General features: G+C 33.8%; 1 protein-coding gene across 1 annotated transcript in view; it reads left to right on the forward strand.

Annotated features, from left to right (window-relative positions):
* LOC117104447 (adhesion G-protein coupled receptor G2-like) overlaps window positions 1-21058 on the forward strand; it is a 24963-nt gene that overhangs the window by 2226 nt on the left and 1679 nt on the right. The window contains exons 2-12 of the mRNA XM_033245331.1: window positions 2402-2511; window positions 4055-4262; window positions 9077-9178; window positions 10074-10201; window positions 10990-11136; window positions 11412-11790; window positions 13886-14058; window positions 14669-14836; window positions 15198-15310; window positions 20445-20707; window positions 20813-20882. Coding sequence (XP_033101222.1) covers window positions 4181-4262; window positions 9077-9178; window positions 10074-10201; window positions 10990-11136; window positions 11412-11790; window positions 13886-14058; window positions 14669-14836; window positions 15198-15310; window positions 20445-20707; window positions 20813-20882 — 1625 coding nt within the window. The 5' untranslated portion in view covers window positions 2402-2511; window positions 4055-4180. The remainder of the gene's footprint in view (window positions 1-2401; window positions 2512-4054; window positions 4263-9076; window positions 9179-10073; window positions 10202-10989; window positions 11137-11411; window positions 11791-13885; window positions 14059-14668; window positions 14837-15197; window positions 15311-20444; window positions 20708-20812; window positions 20883-21058) is intronic.

Below are 21058 nucleotides of genomic sequence, written 5' to 3' on the forward strand. Positions count from 1 at the left end.
GCGAAAATAGGGTCTTGGCTGCGCTTATCATCATCGAGGCATCATCCAAATCCAAAATGTCGGACAGTGATGTTTCAAGCAGCAAACGTGTATTTGAGTATTTTGAAAATTTTGTTGAAAAAAATAAATAAAGTTTTAACACTGAAATAAAGCTATAGAATTTTATTTTTCAAAAAATGTTAGTATATATTACCCCATTTTTAAGATTTAATTTGAGCACTAGAGATCTGCTCAGAGTGCACCAGAGAGCATCTAGGCCTAAAAATTTCCGGGGCCCTAGGCGCGCCCTCGACCCACGCCTAAATTGTTTCGTTCCTTTGCAAATCTCCATCCACAGCCAAACTCAAACTTGGCATGTATGTGGCATAGGCCTATATTCTAAAAGAAGTGGTGACGGAAAGTTAATAATAATAAATGATATTAACTTTTCCCATGTATTGTAATGTAATTGCATAAAAGTTATTTATTAAATATAAGAATTCAGTTCGGATTTTTCAGTATTGAGAGAAGAGGCCTAGGCCAGGATAATATTCTGCAATAGCCTAGATTAACGTGAAAGAGAATGAGGCCTAGACTACAGTGCCAATGTGACCGGGTTGGCCTACGCATTGGCTAGGTCTCCACGGCGGAAGTTGTGATTTTGAAAGTTTGACGTGACATTTCAAAAGTTGTTGCCGTGAATTTTGAAAGTATGCCGTGACTTTTTAAAGTGTGCTGTGTGGTTTCGAAAGTTGTTGCCGTGAATTTCGAAAATGTGGCCGTGACATTTCGAAAAATGTTGCCTTGACACTTACGGGCCACCGTATCTATACCACCTCAGACCCACCATGGTTGGGGCCGGCTGAGGTAAGAAAATTTATGAATATGGCACCTTTAGATGACCGGAAATGGCACTTCACAGACAAAATTATGAATTTTCTTTTTATATCCAGTTAAAAAAAATATTTTGACAAATTTAGTGTGGCTCCGAACTGCAGCTCCCCCTCCCCCACACTCTTTATTCCGCCACTGGATATAATATATGTCCTACAGTCGATTGCAGACACATATTATGCTCTTGCCCTTGTGAGACTGAGATAAGAAAATGCATTACTATGGCACGCCTAGATGGCCAGACTTCAATTGTGAATATAATTTTCTTTTTATCTCTATTTTTTTTTTTTTTTTTTTTTTGAGAAATTTGGTGGGGTCCATATTAATTTGTACGCGCTCTTTAGTAGCGCGCTGGTATCAATTGATAAAACTGCTCTAAAAAAAACCCCTGAAAACAACCTTTTTTTACAGCCTTTTCTACCATAACTTTGGAACTGCTGATCAGATCAATTTCCTCCTTTTTTTTAAATAAAAGATCTATCTTTCATCTTTCTAATGAGATTAAATGAAACGGGATAGATTTATGTTTTATCCTGTCACTTTTGGATTTCCAGCGTAGAAAGCAGATTTTTTACCTTTCGCGGCTCATGTTACCAAATTCTAATCAGAATAACTCGCAAAGTATTTGACCAATCGGTTTCTTTCTCTCTGTAAGTTGATCTTTATTCTTTTTACCATACTTGTTGTAAAAACGGTTGTGATTAGTCAATATAATAGCTCTGTCACTTTTGGAAACCAATAGAATTAAGCCTTCCAAACACCATCGACTGTATTGTATACAGGCGCTTGTTTCAGCGTAGAGTATGTATTATCATTTTTCTCCGGCGACTGATGCGAAGACTGGAGTGTGCCTGGTGTTTGTTTGATAAGTTAGACCCTTTCTATTGCTCTTTTTACTTCATGAAATATATGAATGGAAAGCTTATGATTAGTGGATTCTCATCATGTAAATATAATTAGGTTTGCAGTTATAATTTTGCTTCCCTCAAAATTCTCATGTTACAGTAAAATGAATGCAAGCGTTCGCCGGTTCACTACTTAGGCTACATCACGCGCTGAACTCGCACAGGAAACATTGAATGATACGCGCTAGAAAGCAAGAATTAATTTGTTCTGTTAGGTGCTGTTTTTGGCTCTTACAAATTCATATGCCAGGCCGAGAGGGGGGAGGGGGGCCGTCGGGGTGCGTTCATTCTTTCCCTATGAATTTATGGATACTCCTAAATATTTTTGTGTGTGTTTTTGTGCATTTTATGAGTGTTGGTTTTTTCATCTTGCACCTATTGTATTTATCTAATTATTTAAACAATTATTTTTAAGTGTTTAATATTTTAAATAGAGGGCCCCTGAATATCAGCTTGCCTTCTTGGTCCAGTTGGAAGGGATACCCTCCATAAATAATGTTTGAATAAAGAATAAAATAATTGCCGGCCTGTTTATTTTTTTAACAGGATTAAGCAAAGTAATCAGTTAATAATTTAAAAAGTAGTTGGTTAGTATATATTGATCTAAGTTTGTTTTTGCTCAGGTATTTTAGTATTTCCTGTTTCTTTAACTTTTAACCGTGACTTTGAAGACGATCTTTATGACCCTTCATCTACGGCTTTCAAAAAAGAAGCGTCTAATATCACTAACTATGTAAGTACATTTCTATTGAATACAACTGAATATTTAAATCACAATATCTGTAATATTAATGTTTGATGGTTAAAATGTCGAATTCAAAAGCTCCTTAACTGTATTCTGAACAACTTTCTTGAGTTTTACAAAAGAGATTTTTTTTAAAAATTATTATTCCATTTATATTGCTCCTTTACATCGAATTTCACATCAACTCTGTTTTAGTAACTTTTCAACTGTCTCAAATTTGCGAGGTGTTTTGTTTGTGTGTGATTGTATGCTATTGTCATTTTGTTATTATTATTTATTTTTCAATTCATGTTTCATATTTTCGGTTGCTTATTTGTGTCTACTGGTCCAATAATTAAATATGTGGACCCGCCTCTCTCGATCACCACTCTCAATACACTGTACACAATAAAGTAACACATAATCTGATAATCTTTCACTAGTATTTGGGAACGTACTGAGTATTCAGTACGATAATACGTCAGGTACAGCAAAACATCACTCCTTGGATGTTTTCCTAACGCAAATTCATATCTATAGCACTTTGCAGTACCCACTGATACTAGGGAATCGGATGCATCACTAGTCAACAAGCGCAAGCTCGATGGTCTAGTGGTTAAGACATGAGACTAGATACCTGTAGGTCGTGGGTTCCATTCCCACCTGAATCACTTGCGATTTTTTTCGCTAGTATTTGGGGACGTTCTGAGTATTCGGTACGATAATACGTCAGGTAGGGCAAAAAAAAAAACTCCTATGATATTTTTCTGACGCAAATTCATATCTTTAAAATTCATATCTTTATGACATAATCTGATATAGTGTGATTCGGTGGTGATTTATTACAACAAAAAGCAAAGGGACCGTCCCACACGATCGGTCCCCTAAATGAATTTCTGTAGTAAAAATTCTTAAAAAGTGGCCACCAAGCCAAACGGCAGGGTGCCATAGCCCGTCGCACACGATCGGTCCCTTTGATGAAATTCCATATTAAAAATTCTTAAAAAGTGGCCAATAAGCCAAGCGACAGGGTGCCATAGCGCCCTCGTGTAATGGAGAAGGAAGGGGTGGCAGGCGGTAAAATTTTTTAAAGGAGTTATCGGTGCACAGAGAGAGGTAATTACAATCCGTAAAACGGGCTCCGGTTGTATATCCACACGAGGAAATGCAATAGATTGAAATTACTACGCGGGCATAGCGGCACCTATTGGGGTGTACCTACGCCCATTGACACAACGATTTTTCTCCGCTGATCTTGGAAAAGTTTATTTTGCTGTATAGGAAACTTGTTCCTCATTGGCTTCGCCCCGCACCTTTATTTGAGAAAATAAATATAATAATTTTATTTTGTTTATTATATTTATTATTTCCAATAATATTACTAAAATAACAGAGGTCAGATCTTAACATGGAAATTGATTTTAGTAGTACCAGAGGTCCGAGTGTTTAACTCCCATAATATCCTATAAAAAGTACAGTTATTTTAAAGCATGCGTGAAACAAGTGCCTGCACTGAATTCCAAGTATGTTTTTGCAATGTCTTATCTTCCAGTTGAGCGAGAGTTTGTCGTTGAACGTAACAATTCAAGTACGTAGCTTCTCTCCTGGCAGTATCATTGCTGATGTCAACTTCTACTTGTTAAACACAGACACTTCTTTCTATGATCAATTTTTGGAAATGTTAACCCAGGAACTGATTAGAATTGGAAACAACTCTGATGGAATTCTGAACGTTGATAGTATCGTAATACGCAGCACAGGTACACTCAATTATTATTATTAAAAAAATAAAATAAAATAAAACGTTGATTGTGGTGAATTAACACAATCTTTGATTTGTTTATTGCCCATTGATTTGTGTTCTCAATTTTAATCAATTTTTCTATTTTTAATGATTTCTTCTGTATCTTGTTATCTTATGAACACACATATCTTTATTATTTGTCATAAAATACCATCATTAACATACATTTTTATGTTTTTAATATTTTTCTAAATTTAAAAATGACCCACACTTAGCCGTATCTATATTATTTATTGTTATATACTTGACAAGTGTTCTTTCTGCTTTCTGATGTTTGGTTTTTCCAATATCTGTGATATTTCATATACAAGCTAATAAGACTGTTAGTACCAGCAGCGTTTCGACCTCTATCTTAATACATGTATATGTATAATTCAATTTCGATTTATTGGACAAAGACGCAGATAAAAACATGTTCGAAACTTTGGAGTGTACATGTAGAACATTGTCTAAAAATATTTAAAAATTTATAACACAACATTCAAAAAAAGTTTTAAAAAGTGATATACAACATACATAAGCATAAAAAAAATACAAACCCGTCATAAAGGTGTTCAGAAGTTTTATAACCCAAAAACTTTTAAAATATCCAAAGTTGGTAAAAATAGTTAAAAGTACTGAGGTTGAGACATTAAAATATTATAAAGATAAAATTTTGATTGAAAAATTAAAACCATTTTAAAATGTAAACAGCCAACATTAATTCAACATTAAATTTAATTTACCTCTTCCACGATGCGTTGTAGTTTCTGATGGCAGATGGCAGAAACGATTTCCTAATTCCTTTCTGTGTTCCACCACGGATAGATTATGCAGCCTGTTCTACTAAACTTAAGATATTAGTGCAGTGGATGGTTGGAGTCTGTATTAGTATTAGTTGGTTATTTGAGCACCAGGTTGTAAAATGTTTAACATTATCATGGTAGACACTATCAGCATTACTTTTAACAAGACCAACTAAGCAAGTGGCATCTGCATATTTAATAGTAAAATATCTTGTTGTAGAGCCAGCATCTATAGAACATTTAAAATCATCAGTATAAAAGGAAAATAAATTTGGGGATAAAAGACAACCTTGAGGTGCTCCTGTATTACATTTAAGGTTTTCTGATATACAATTGCTCTCGGTCCTTTAAAACATTATTAATCCATAAAATAACAGATGGATTAACTCCTAAAACACACATCTTTTTCTTTAAAATATGTGGTTGTATAGTATTAAAAGCAGAGGGGAAGTAAAAAAAAAAATTCTAGCATAGGAATTTGGTTATCTATGTTATCCAGAATGTTATGCAATAAGAAATAGACAGCATCATCAACTCCTCTCTTATAGCGATATGCAAATTGGCAACAGTCTAATTTATCGGTAGAGTCTGCAAGAATAACATTTTTACACCTTTTCCAGACATTTTATCGGTATTCCTGTGAGCGCTATAGGTTTATAATCATTTAAGCATGTAGGGCTGTTTTTCTTAGGAAGAGGATGTATTTGTGACTGTTTCCATAATATTGGGCTTTGGTTGGTTCTAAGCGACCAGTTGTACTATTGCATAAATACATCAGATAGTTCATTTCGTTTCCAACTACTTTACCTGAACCCCTGCTTTACGAAGATTGATTTTCTTAAAAAACTAATTGTACATCTGCTTTGTTAATTAATGGCGTCTCCACTTCAGAAATATTATCCCTAATGTTGGACTCCACTAACTGTCGAACATCACTACAATCTTGGTTATCGAAACACAAGTAAAAGGAATTCAGTTCATTTGCCATCTTATGAGCATCTTCTGGTTTCACACTACAAACAGAATTTTTGTCATATCCTGTCATCTGTCTCACATTTTCCCATACTTGTTTGCTGTTGCTTGATTTAAGTCTCTCCTCCACTTTTTTGCATATTCCCTCTTACAACAGTTAATATCCTTTTTTAGTTCTCTCCGTATTAGCTTCTTTTCTTGATCATTGTCACACTTATACTTTCTTTGCACCAACTTTTTGACATTTCCATTTAACCACGGCTTATTGTTAGGAAATATTTTCCCCTTTGTTTTCTTGATCCCCATCATTGTGCAGAAATTAAAATAACCGGTAATAGCCTCTGTTGCTTCATTTAAGCTTGCATTATCCATGAATACATTCAAATTCGTAGATTCAAAGCATGCTCTAAGTTTATCAGTGTTATCCTGTGACCAAATTTTATTTTTTCTAATTGTGGTCTTAACATTTTTTACCCTTTGCACATATTGTGGCAACAACAGTAATGTTTTGTGATCTGAGGTTCCCAGCTCAGGTCTGATGACACATTTATAGGCATAAAGAAGATTTCCTTAACATTTATCGAGGATGTTCCCAATCCTTGTGGGCTTGTCCACATATTGATGAAAATGAGGAACTACACTTTTTAATTCGCAACGGGCATTGAAATCCCCTAAGGGAATTTTTACAGCATCTGGCGAATTATTGTTCATGTCTCTTATAAGATCATTAAGGTAGGCAGATGAATTTGTCACGTTAGCATCCGTGGTGATATACAGTGCCGTGATGAATAGGTTGGGAATTTCCCTTGGCAAATAGTAAGGTCTTAGGGAACTCTGTATTCCGTGAACAATACTGTCTGTAGATTTAAATATTCGAGCACCATCGGTCGTTCACATAGATGCATAGCCCTCCTCCGACCTATTTGCCAGCACCTGGTGTTCTATCTCCCTGTATACACGTATATCCATCAATATGGCGACGTTGTGTATATGTTTGGCTTAAACCAAGTTTCTGTCACTGTCCTAAAAAAAAAAAGGAACGACTGATTCGGAGTGTCCGGAAGATTCTCTACTCATTACTAAAGGAACAACATATTCAACTAAATGATGAGTCGCTTCAAACCTTATTCTGTGAGGTAGAGGCAATTATGAATGGACGACCATTAACAGAATGCCCAAATACACCAAATGATTTAGAGGTATTGATACCCAACCATTTGCTGCTTTTGAGGTCAGGAGAAAGCCTCCCTCCTGGTCTTTTCCACAAGGGTGATAAATACCACACAAAACGATGGCGACAGGTTCAATACCTTGCTAATATTTTTTGGAAGAGGTGGGTACGGGAATATCTTCCACATCTTCAAATGAGGCAGAAGTGGCTTAAGTCAAGACGGAACCTAGCTGTGGGAGACATTGTACTAATCATGGGTTCTACACCAACGAACTCATGGGCACTCGGCAGAATCACTGCAGTTCGCAAAGAAAAAGGAGGTCTAGTAAGAAGTGTGGAGTTGAAGACGAAATCTTCTATCTTAAACCGACCAGTAGCCAAGTTATGTCTACTTGTTTAGAACAGCAATAATTCTAATGTGAATTAACCTATAGGTTGCTCATTTAATTGACTAAGATAGTTGAGTTGCTTATTAGTATTTATGCAAGTGATACGTTTCGTTTTTATGACATTAATATATGTGTTTTAGATTGTGAAAGGTATTAACTATAGTTATACTTAAATGATACTAAAGTTTATCGAGCTTTGAAGTATAAATGTGTAAAGTTACACTATTTAAAGATTAATATCCTAAGAAAGTCTGTACTGATAGAAAGTAGCATTTAATAGCTCGCTTCGGTGGTACGGTAGTTATTTGTTTGAATTGTTTTTGTTATAAAGTTTAAAGTTTGGCCTACAGTGTTAATATGAAAAGAGAGTAATAGTTCATTTTGCCAGATTCACTATTAGAGGGCTGGTATGTTACGGCCAACGTATCGTTTTAATTAATTGTTGGATAATAGAATGAACCGCTAGGTGGCGGTAGTCAGGTTGCGGCAGTCAGCCATGGTAACATCAAGTAGTAAGCCTCGTACTATCGTAGTACTGAACTGTATTTCATCACAAAGTATATATATATATATATATATATATATATATATATATATATATATAAAATGAGTACGAATGCACAATGTAGAGTCGTATTTTAATCTAGATCATAATCAACAATCCTATAATTTACTTTTTGTTCTTTTCTTTTTCACCTAACTAAACATTGTATTTTTTTTTTCTAAATAAACATTTACAATTTTGTATATTGTAAATGAAATTCAAATTGTCTTTATTATTTCCAATCTTCTTACCTCTCTTTTTCTAGTTTCTTTTTTTATTTCTATTATGTTTGTATTTTTCTGCTACAAACCTATTTATGTATAAACGATTACATAATTATTAATAATTTAGGTTATTGTGATTATAATTTAATAGTTGTAATATTAAATTTGTTTTCACTTACTTCGTTTTTTAAAATACTATTATTATTATTATTATTATAAAAAATAACAAATAAAATCTTTTGATCATATAATCAGTGGCGGCTCTAGGATATATTATCTGAGGGGACTGAGCTGTCCAACAGGGGGGACTTGGGCTGGTAGCCAGAGCTGGGGGGAAGGGTTTGAGAGGGTGTTTCCCCTCCCAAATGAGATTTTTTTTAGGAATAGGAACCTCTGGATGGGCAGAAATGACACTCTCTGATTGTGACACACATGTGTTGGCTTGCCGAGGGCCTATTTTTATATATTTGTTAGTCCGACTGCCCGACGAGCCCTTTCCAATGCGGGGAGAGGGTTTGACCTGTCCAATGGGGGGCTTAAGCCCCTGCTACCCCCCGCTGCCGCCGCCACTGCATACAATCTATAGTTTTTTTAACAATTTGATAATAAAGTAGTCTGCCAAAGAACACAAATGAATGCCCACTCTAGAACTAATTCTTTATGCAGTCTCATTTTTTTTTTACAGTAACGTGTTATGGAGAAGTTTATGGAAAATTTACGTTTCCTGATGCCTTAGTTAGACAAACTGTATATTCAGTAGAAAAATGTGATGAGTGGACAGTAAATTGTAAGAATTATATTTACATTAATAATTAGATTCATAATAATATAATTGATAATGTTAATAGTGTTTATTTCTAGAGAGCGTATCACCAGAGATTCTCCATGCGCTAGAAAACAAAAATCATGAAAGAACAAAAATGTAAAATTATCTAAAGACAAAGAGAAGACTGTAGACGGAAACGGTGCCACTGCTCCGTTGTGCAGTATTTTGAGGCTCTCAAGAGCATGAGCCACAATAGCTTTATTGACACTAGCATCTGGCTATCCTATCCAAAGTATGACGTAAAAATAAATTTTAAAAAAAAAGACTACAGAATTACAGGTAGTGGGTTCCGTAGCTTTTTTTGCAGCGACTCTAGGTTATCGTTCACCATAAGATTGTAAACTGCTTGGTAGGCAGTAGAGTATAATTGTAGATTTTGAAGTACGATAACAAGTAGCAGAACGTAATTGAATAATGTTGATATACCAAGGTGTTGAGTGATTTATAAATAAAAACTATAGGGTTTGCAAAAAGTACGATTTTGGTTTCGATTTTATTTGTTTGATGGGTAGGCAATGAAGAAAACGAAGATAAGGATTTCATTTGCTATTAAATTAGGTTAAATTCGATCAACAGGTACTTCTCAGAATTTCTGTTTTTAAATAACAAACGTGTGTAAAACTGAGCGGGTTCTTTAATTTTTTTTCCTGATTCAAATTTTATTTAATTTAATTGTTATCCACTGAATTAATATCGGCACTTTTTCTCATTTTTCGTTCTTTCATATGTTTTATATGAATTTTATTTATTTTACATGCCCAATGAATATACATTTATCAGCAAGTAAATATTCTGATATTAATTTCCAATTTTCTGTAAACTCATTATATTAGATAAGTGTCTATTTTACGTTTAGATGAACTGCAAAAGGCTAGCCGATCATGTACTGGCGATGGATTTAGCGCAGCAGAATGGGACGAACCTGTAGAGGCAGACTGTGGAATGAACGCTACTACCGAACAATTGTTAGAACGTTTAACTATGGTATTGTCAAAAGTTTAGATTTATTGTACCTCATTACGTACAGAGTTAATTTTTATATTGTCACTTTTTAGACAATAGCAGGAAATAAGGTAGTACAACTAATAATGAATAATTACAATTTCAAATACTAAGTAAAGAGAAAATTTTATGTAGAAAATTTGTATTATTTTCTATTTTGATCTATCATAGTTCAGAATTCGTTCAGACCATCCGTATTTTAATGATTTTACTTGAGACTCAGGCATTTGGATTCCACCTTGTTTGACATCCTTGATTGGTGTTTTCCCTTTTCCCATACCGCCAAAATTTGAAGATAACATTTTCAACCGTAGACAATACACTCTCTGTTATATAAATTTATACTTGTCTTTTATATTCTTTTACAAACAAACCATAAGGCATTGGTTTTCGTTTTATGTAACTGAAAGTTAAATACCGTGAATAAACCTTCAATAATTTCAAATGCTCTTTAGATAGTCTTTTCTAGATCCTTAATTCTTGAATATTATCAATGGCTGGTAATTTTACACCTACCTATTCTTTATATAATTACATTTGCAAGAACTTCATCCTTCACAATAAAAGAAGATCTGAAATTGGTCACCTTCGGCTAATGCCGTTTTGTCATAGGAAAGGGAGCTGAACTCCATCCATTAATAATAATAATAGTAATAATAATAATAATAATAATAATAATAATAATAATAATAATAATAATAATAATAATAATAATGACAATAATAATAATATGAATTGTTCAGTATATAGTGCATACATGATTTTCTTAGGTTAACGTCACAATTGAGAATGTTAAAGAGGTGAGCAATGATGTGGAAGATATTACAACGGAAGCAGATATGATTTCTGTGGAAGCTTTACAAAGTACTGCTGAAATTCTGGAAGATATTCTAAACACAGATTCTGATTCTATTGAGGTATCTACAAAATCTATCATCATAATTTCGACATTTTATTACAGATTTAAAAAACAAAATTAGTAGTAATGAAAACAAAATCAAGGCACTAATTACCTACATTCAGTGCGTACTCGCACTGAATATATATTGTTGAAAATAAAATAATGCAGACGTTCCTTAGGGCCATTGGTATATTAACATTAAATTAATCCGTCCTGATATATTGAGCCATGCCATGCATATATTATTTTATGGAATGTGTATTAATTATTAAATTTTCATTTTATCATTAGGTTACCAACTCTGTTGTTCAGGTAGTTAATAACTTGTTCATCGCTGAAGAAGCAATTTTGATGCAAAGTCAACTAGAGGATCAAGCCCCTACTAAGATTGTTGAAGTTCTTGAAGATCAACTGAGTCTAGTGGAGCTAGATGATGATAATGTTTATAACGAAGTTACCCCCAATCTTGCAGTACAGGCTCAGAAAGTTAATGTCAGCCAAGCAAGCCAAGAAGAGTTGATTTACTTTACATTTATATCAGAATCAAGTGCAAATGGTGTAGGTGTTGTTCAAGGGATCGATGATAACGTGAAAATACCTGATCCTGCCAATGTGTCAATTGCTGTGCCAACTGGTATATCTGACGTTATCAAAGAAAAAAATATGACCGGTAATAACTATAACCTTAGTAGTTGCGGCGTAATGCACGTTTCGGCCGGTGTAAAGCTGCTGGGATCAGTGGCGTAGAAAAGTATTTTTCATTGGTGAGGATGATTGGCGTGTTAGCCAGTGTCGTAACAGGCGCTGGGGGGGGGGGAAACTGCCCCTCCTCTGACGGTTTTTACCGGGCTGACCAAGCCGTCGTACCGGGCTGGGTAATAAGAGAAAAGAAAGAGGGGAGAGGGAGGGAAAGAGAAAGAAGAGGAAAAGAAAAGGAAAGAAAAAGAGAAGAAAAGGAAAGAAAAAGAGAAGAGAAAGGAAGACAAGAATAAAAAGGAAGATATCATAATGACCAGACTCACAACACCCTCTAGCAACCCCTTCTCCACTTCAAAAACTGTCATAACTTCTTTGATCTATGCTGCCCGATGGCGTAATCACTGGGGGAGAAGGGGAAAATATCTATCTTTGAAAAATCTTCCCCACCCCTTTATAAATGCCCTTTTCATACCCTGAAAGTGCCTAAAAACCTCAAATTTCACGCGCATTTGTTGACATGGGCCAATTTTTTTCAGAAAATTGCACATTTTAGGGAGTTTTGATCAATTCCAACGAAATTAGAATTAATAACACCGGGGGACAAGGGGAAAATATCCATCTTTGGAAATCTTTCCCCACCCCTTGACAAATGCATCCTCTGAAAGTGCCTAAAATCCTCAAATTCTTTACGCTCATTTCTTGTTACGGTAGGCCAATCTCCTCTATAGATTGCAGATTTTAGTTAGTTTTCATCAATTCCGACGAAATTAGAATTAAAAACACAAACATATTTTGAGCGCCTCGCGCGCATTTTTTAGGTTTATCCTTTGAAATTATTTAAACACATAATAGTCCCATACTCAAGAAAGACACATTTAAGATAGATCGTTTTAACATAAAAGAAGGGCCTCAATGTGTATTGATGGTTAAAGAATATGTTTGTAATAAATTATAAAACCATGATAAAAATGCTTATATTTAGTTTCAAACACACGTGTGTGGCCTATATTATAAATAAGATAAGCCCTATGTCGTATTGTTTTCTGTATGGGGAGTGGGGTGGGGTGGTAATATGGTAAATTACTAACCGGGAAAATAAATACCAACTCTGACCCAAGACCCCTGTTACGCACCTGGTGTTAGCGCCAATGTGTGCCCTTGTGCGGACAGGGGATGTGCCCCCCCCCCCTGAAGCTCGAAACCTTGTTTTTGCAAAATAAATTGATGCAATTTGCTATTATAGGCCTAATCAATAAATTCCTCATCAACCGATATGACCTTAAACTTCCTTGGAGTTGACATAACATTACTGATGTCGTACACACCCTTCAGTGTGAAATGTGGCTCTTTTTGCAAGCACTCTAACATCTAAGGAAAGAAGAGATTAGATTGGTACCAGATAAAATAATTTGGTTATCAACATTAATACATTATGCTAATTTCCATCTTTTTAAGCGCATAAGCAAATTATTTCTGTGACAGTCTTTTGAAGTGTGTAAAGCTCCATTTTATCCCATACATAGTCAAAATATTGGGGGGGGGGTGATGCAATGGACATCCCCCTTGTCAAATATTGGGGGAGATTTATCCCCATCTACGGGATTGGTGGCTATTAAAGGGTCGGAAACGGCCCGCCAGCCCACAGCGCCACTTAAACAATTTAGTGGCGTTACGGGCAGCTACGGTGGTGGAAAGTGAAAATGCGTAATTTCCTATTGCAATAAAAACTTTTTGATACTTTCTGTATTTTTATACCAATTTTTTCGGGACTAATTTGCTGCCATAGCGTGGTGTTTGATTAGTGTAGCGATTTTATTGAAGTGACTAATGATGAATGGACGTAATGGTTTACTGAACACTCTACAGTAAGATCACATGACCTTCGCGAAAGAATATATTAAGATTACTATGTGCAACTTAGTTCTATAATAAACTTACTATTTTATTTGTTTCATTTAGTCATATCAACTAATGCACTAAATTATCATAAGCAAAAACTTTTGCTATTATAGTTATGTTAATTATATGTAACATTATAAGGCATTTAATTTTTATTTTGTTTTTAGATTTCCGTATTGTAGTTATTGTATACAACGACAGTAGGTTGTTCCAATCAGCTCAGTTTGTTAATGATAGTTCAGGTCGCAGACCGAATAGTCAAGTCATTTCTCTGTCAGTGCCGGAACTAGATCGCTTTGAATTGGATGAGCCCATCGTTATAACGTTTATTCCACTTGAGGTAATTTTATGTTGATTTACATTGAATTGGTGCGTTCCATTTGTATTTAACAGGCTTATTATGTACTAACATTGCATATTAATTATTTTAGGCTAAATGCTGATGACATTAATAATATTAATAATTTAAAAAAATCTCATACGAGGAAAATTGGGTAGAAAAACTAATTACGCATTTTAAAGGAATCAAAATATATTGTGCATAGATCTGCTGATTTTTATACATTTTCTACGAAATTCATTTGATTAATTAGACTACCGGTCAATTAAATAAACACATAATCATTAATTAGGTAAAGTATTAATTATAATGCATTCTCTAACTAGGGAGAAGCTAACGTTGCAAACAAACATTTTAATTATGCATTTTTATAGTTCAAACTTTCTAACTCTACTAGCATTTTAGGCCTTAATATTTGGCATGTGCCTAAATAATAAAAAGAAAAAAAATAAGAATAGATAATAAAATTTTCAATAGAATAATGTAGTTTGAATGCACTTTTGTAAATTTTATTTCATTTTATTTTAAACCGGGGACCTAGAAATATATATGTTTTATGTATATTATTTCTTTTATTTTAATAATCTATTTCACAAATTGCCTATCATAGATATCTGATACAAACGAGAATACAACTTGCGTGTTTTGGGACTACAGGCTTGATGGTGGAATAGGGGGATGGTCACCCGAGGGTTGTACGTTCGTAAATGGATCTGCCGATGGGAGCGATAGACAGTATTGCGAGTGTAATCATCTAACTAGCTTCGCTATACTAATGGTAAGGTATACAAACAGGTGATGGGAGGAGAGAGGTTCGATGGGTGTTTATCAATATGCAGTATATAATGAAAATTATATTACATTGTATTTATGCATATCAACACTGATTTTTCTTAAATAATAGTAGATAACATTAAGATTAGGACCAGAAGACAGAGGCAGTAAGTATTACTAATGTGTTCTACGACCACATTGCAGTGGGTAAAACAGTGATTGATTGTTGATTTAATATTTCTTTATTAATTAAATGATTGATTGATTGATTGACTGATTGTTTGATTGAGCTGTTTTATTCTAATTTATTATAATTAGCGTCTGTTATATTTTCACTACTTAATTGTATTTTGTCATTTTTACAGGATTTTTATCAACGAGAACCGCCTCCACCAGCGTCCACTGTTGTGACTATAGTTGGTTTAAGCATATCAATTGCATCTCTTTGTTTAACAGTTTTTACCTTTTTATCCAACAAGTATGTTCTGCTCTCGAATATAATAATAATAGTTATTATAATCGTATTAAGCCTACTAATATTTTTTTGCTATTATTATCGCTAAAATATTACTATAATTTACTGTTATTGATATTACTATAGAGGAATGCAGGATATTATTGTTGTTGCCGTCGCTGCTTCTGCTATCGCCTTTGTTACCTTCACCGTCATTATTATCATTATTGAATATTTAAGTTTAGTTGTATAGGCCATCAGCAGCATTCAGTTCTGTCCCAGCAACAGATGGACAAGCTGATTTTTGTGTAAATCGGTAGAGCATATATTAAGTAAGGCTGAGCAAAAGTTTCTCAAACAGCTTCTAATCCAATATTTTAATATTTTTTTTGTTAACGAATTATTTGGAACTTGTCACGATGCGTGAATAGCCGCCATTGCAAAAATATCATGTGACTTGATTTGACCAATCCCAAAACAAATTAAGCTACCATTGAGGGCGCATTATGACAACAACAAAGATGGCGACCCACAGGCAGCCGCACGATCCACCACCTGGAAGTGGTAAAAAATCTGTAAACAAAGGGGTAAATCCAAAGAACATTCGCTGCACAATGCATTTTGATGATGTTCCGTCAAGCGGGGTAGAACCTTTTACAAAGACAAGATGGAATACATTTAGAATGTGCGCAAAACAATGGAAAGATTTGAGAAGCCATGAATGTACTCTCTCTGGCCGAGTCGCCGATAGATTTGCTTGCGTGTAAATATAGTATACAGTAGTAGCCTAGGCCAGGCCCGTAGCCAGGTCATTTCAAGGGGGGTTCTCTGGGCGTGGGGTCCAGAGGTGGCGGTGCTCCGACGAGGGGCCAGATTTCCCCTACGAAAGCAAAGTGGGCGTGGTCGAGCTTCAATTAATAGGTTCCAAAAGTGGTCCTGGGGGTGAAGCCCCCGAAAATTTTGACAATTCAGGGGTTTCAAAGGCTTATTAAATCGATATTAGAGTCCGCCCCCCCCCCCGAAAATGTTGCCAGATACAAAGTTTTCTGTACCTCGTCGTCTTCAGAACAGAGTCTTCCTCCAACAAAAGATGCATTTTTACAGCATTATAAGCGGTCTAATTACCAAGCCTCTATTCATCGCAAGCCATTATGTGCAACAATTAATCCACCATCCCCAAATGGTCATGGGTGGCAAATTCAGGATGAAGAGCTAATCATCACTTGGTCAACAAAGGCTCCAAAACCAGAGACTGTACACTGGATGTAAGCAAGGCAAGTGTGAAACAGGAAGATGTTCCTGCCGTAAAGGCGATTTCCCTTGTACTTATTTAAAAACTTTCTTAACGCATGAGACATTTTTGTAACCATCAGATGTAAAGAAAACTAAGACACAGGAGTACGAAAAGCATTATTTATGTAATTATTTGTTAGATTTTATTTCTATAGTATTTATGAAGAAGTTGATGATGAGGAAAATTTAATTACAGTACCTTTATTAAAATATAGAACATAAAGAACTTAACGCACAAGACCGAATGAGACGATAAGCAATTTTTAACCATAAGATGTAAACAAACTAAGACACAGGAGTACGGAAAGCATTATTTATGTAATTATTTGTTAAATTTATTTCTATTGTATTTATGGAATATTTTAAGTGTTGGTTGTATTGTAGAGAAAGACAAAGAAGGAAGATTAAAATTTATAAAATGTGTCAATAACGAAAGATAACATTGAAAGATAAATTTAAGTAAGTTAAGTACTTTAACTACTAAATTTGACCATTATGTAATAAATGTTATTGAATCTGAAATGATACATTGAGTAACTACCTATATCATTGCTTTACTATATGAATGATGGTATTTTGATGAAATAAAAGTGGAACATTCTTGTATGGTATTTTGATGAAATAAAAGCGGAACATTCTTGTAAATTGCAAGAATGTGGAAACAACTAGTGTTGAACTATCATTTGAGAACATCATAGACATTGGTGATGATGAGGATAGCGACATTGATGACTTGCTTACAGATCCATTGGCTTTTTAAGTTTCTTTTTCTTTTCTCTTAAACAGTATTCATACCATTTAATATACAGTATACAAAGATGATAAATCATTAAAAATTACAAAAAATTGGAAACAACAATAGTTTGTAAATGATAATTTAATTACAGTACTTTTATTAAATTATAAAAAAAAATACAATAATGTAACGTAACTTAAAGAACTAAATGTATCAGAAGATAAGCAATTTTTAACCATGAGATAAAGCAAACTAAGACACAGGAGTGCGGAAAGCATTATTTATGTAAATATTTTTTAGATTTAATTTTTTATTGTATTTATGGCGTATTTTAGAGAAAGGCGAAGAAGTTGATGATGAGGATAATTTAATTACAGTACCGTTATTAAAATATAGAAAATACAAAAATGTAACGTAACGTAAAGAACTTTCTTAACGCATAAGAACATAAGCAATTTTTAACCATCAGATGTAAAGCAAACTAAAACACAAGAGTACGAAAAGCATTATTTATGTAATTATTTGTTAGATTTATTTCTATATTATTTATGAAGAAGTAGTTGATGAGGATAATTTAATTACAGTACCATTATTAAAATATAGAACATAAAGAACTTAATGCACAAGACCGCATGAGACGATAAGCAATTTTTAACCATGAGATGTAAAGCAAACTAAGACACAGGATACGGAAAGCATTATTTATGTAATTATTTGTTAGATTTATTTCTATTGTATTTATGGAATATTTTAAGTGTTGGTTGTATTGTAGAGAAAGACAAAGAAGGAAGATTAAAATTTATAAAATGTTTCAATAACGAAAGATAAAATTGAAAGATAAATTTAAGTAAGTTAAGTACTTTAAATACTAAATTTGACCATTATGTAATAAATGTTATTGAATCTGAAATGATACATTAAGTAACTACCTATATCATTGCTTTAATGTATGAATGTTGGTATTTTGATGAAATAAAAGTGGAACGACCCCACAAAAGAGTAAAAAGAACTGTGTTTGCTGTAGGAATCTAAAAACTAATTATTGCATGATTTTAATATGACCGTACACCTCAGAACCGTATATACACGATTAAAAAAATACATATTTTTTCTTCATTTTTTAAAGTTTTTAAAGTCTTAATAAATAAATAATGATACCACAATCTCTATATCTGTTAGGAACTGTCTTTGCTGTACGAATCTAAACACTCAATGGTTACAGTATATTTGACACGATTTTTATTGACCTCAGAACTTTGTACGAGATTTAAAAAAAAAAGACATTTTCTTTATTTTTTTTAGGTTTTAATTTTATTTTGACGCTCTTAATAATTAAATAGCAATACGATAATCTGTATATCTGTTGGGAACTGTCTTTACTGTTGAAATCCACACACTCAATGATTACAATACGATTAGCATGATCTTATTGACCTCGGAACTTTGTATGATAGGCCTATTGAAGAAAAGACAAATTTACTTCATTTTTTGAAGTTTTTTCAGTTGATATTTTAAAGTTTTAAGAAATTAATAATGAAACCAAAATCTCTCTATCTATTGTGAACTGTCTTTGCTGCTGGTTTCTGAACACTTAATTATTACAGAGATTTAGCCATGATTTTAATGACCTCTAAACATGGGGCCAGACGCAAAAAGTGTGCGTTTTTAGCATAATGGGGTATATTAAAATGCACCGATGACAGGTTTTGGATGAGAGTTCGTTTGAGAACTTTTTACACATGCCCCCTGATGTGTTGGAGAGTGTATACTGCAAAAATCAGCTGGTCCATATTTTGCCGGGACACATGTCACTTTCCAGGCACTTTTAGCTGTACAGCTGATGGCCTGATAGTGTAATATGTGTATAACAATACAAAGCATTTATAATGTTAATAGGCCGAATTAATTAAGGACTGTGACGTCACAAACACATTGGAATAGTGGGTACTATTACGATAACATAAAAATTCCTATACTTATGCAATGAATAGTGTCGGAAATTGGTGTATATTAAATCGACTAAAATATAATGTTGGCAATGAAGATGCATTTTATAACATAGTCTACCTTGTATGAGAATAGGGTAGCTCTGATTAATTACATTTTCATTTAGACTAAAAATATGTCGAGTTGTGAGACGCCTTCTGGCCAATCGCTTAGGCTTGGCCTACCGTGCGGCACGCCACAAGGAACACTGAGTAAGGTGATCGATGTTGGTTACATACAGTAACCAAATCATTTCGTTGAAAATTCTGAATTAAATATATAAGCCTGGTTCTCACGAGAGACCTAGTATCCGGATCGGGAGCTAATCGTTTGCGCTAACCGTTAGCACCTGTGTGAGAACCGTTAACGGTTAGCAAGCGCTATCGGTTAGCAAGTGAGCGCGTTTCTATCGTCAACCAATCACAAGTACGCGTTTACAATTTCCAGTTTCTTATTGGCCAGTTATTCGATCATCATATTCTTGGTATCCGGATCGGGATTTTCTCGTATGGACGCACGTATGCTAACGGTTAGCAGGATCCGGGTCTTGCTAACCGTTAGTTGTTGTGTGAGAACATAGCCATAAACTATTAGAAAAGGAAAACTCAATGCATAAAGCTCCGTCCACACAATAAATTGTTACGTGACAAATAATGTGATATGCCCATATCTGGATGTAAAATGACATCACCCTGCCAATAAAATGTGCACATTACGCAATTTTTGTCAAAATATAAGTTGAGAATGTTGTCAAAGCCTTAGGCAGAACCCACTGAGAGTTATTTTATAAAATGCATTTCTAAACTACAGATACACGTTATACTCATTTATGAGGTTTAGTGCATTTTACTTACAGAAATTACACTCTTCTCCTCCACTCTCACCTTTTTGTATCTAAATATTGTTCAGACATAGGTACAATACAATACAATATTATTTATCACATTTTTTCATGAGAATACACTTAATATTGACAGTTTATAAACAGAGGGATATGATGATTTGGAATCACAAATGCGTGTCCGACTTTGTATAGACTTATGAATGATTACATTTAGTAAATATTTCAGTTCTAATATATGTAAGGATAAAATACATTGTATTTATTATTATTATTTTATTTTTTTATTTATTTTTTTAAAGAAAATTTCGGAAGAGTGTACCAAAGCAAATTCTATGTCAGCTGTGTCTGTCTCTACTTGGTCTGTACATTGTCTTTCTTGCTGGAATTGATCGAACTGAAAGCAATACAGGATGTATTGTAGCTGGGGCTTTGCTCCATTACTTCTTGCTGTCATCAATATTCTGGATGAGTGTTCAAGCTGTAAATATGTATATTTTGTTTGTGAAGGTCTTCAATACACATATACCACACCTTTTTATAAGAGCTTGTTTATTTGCATGGGGTAAGACTTTTTTCATATTTTCATGTATTTACAATTACATTTTATACATTTATCCCTTTCTTTAAAATCAAAGATTGTGTATAACCTAATATTGTTTTACTTTAGGTTTACCAGTTCCAATTGTTATGGTGTCTGTATTAATTGATATTGATACCTATGTTGATTCGATAAATAAGTAAGTCGCTCTAAAATATTTTGAAGACACGCTTAAATATTATATTATATTATCAATAGTAGTGTTTAAAAATTTATATTTGCAGTATATAAATACATTATATATATATATATATATATATATATATATATTTACAGTATATATATATATACATATATACATATATATATATACAT

This window comes from Anneissia japonica, unplaced genomic scaffold (genome assembly GCF_011630105.1).
Source record: "Anneissia japonica isolate Jap-2015-1 unplaced genomic scaffold, ASM1163010v1 scaffold483_len1788099_cov177, whole genome shotgun sequence".
NCBI lineage: Eukaryota > Metazoa > Echinodermata > Crinoidea > Comatulida > Comatulidae > Anneissia > Anneissia japonica.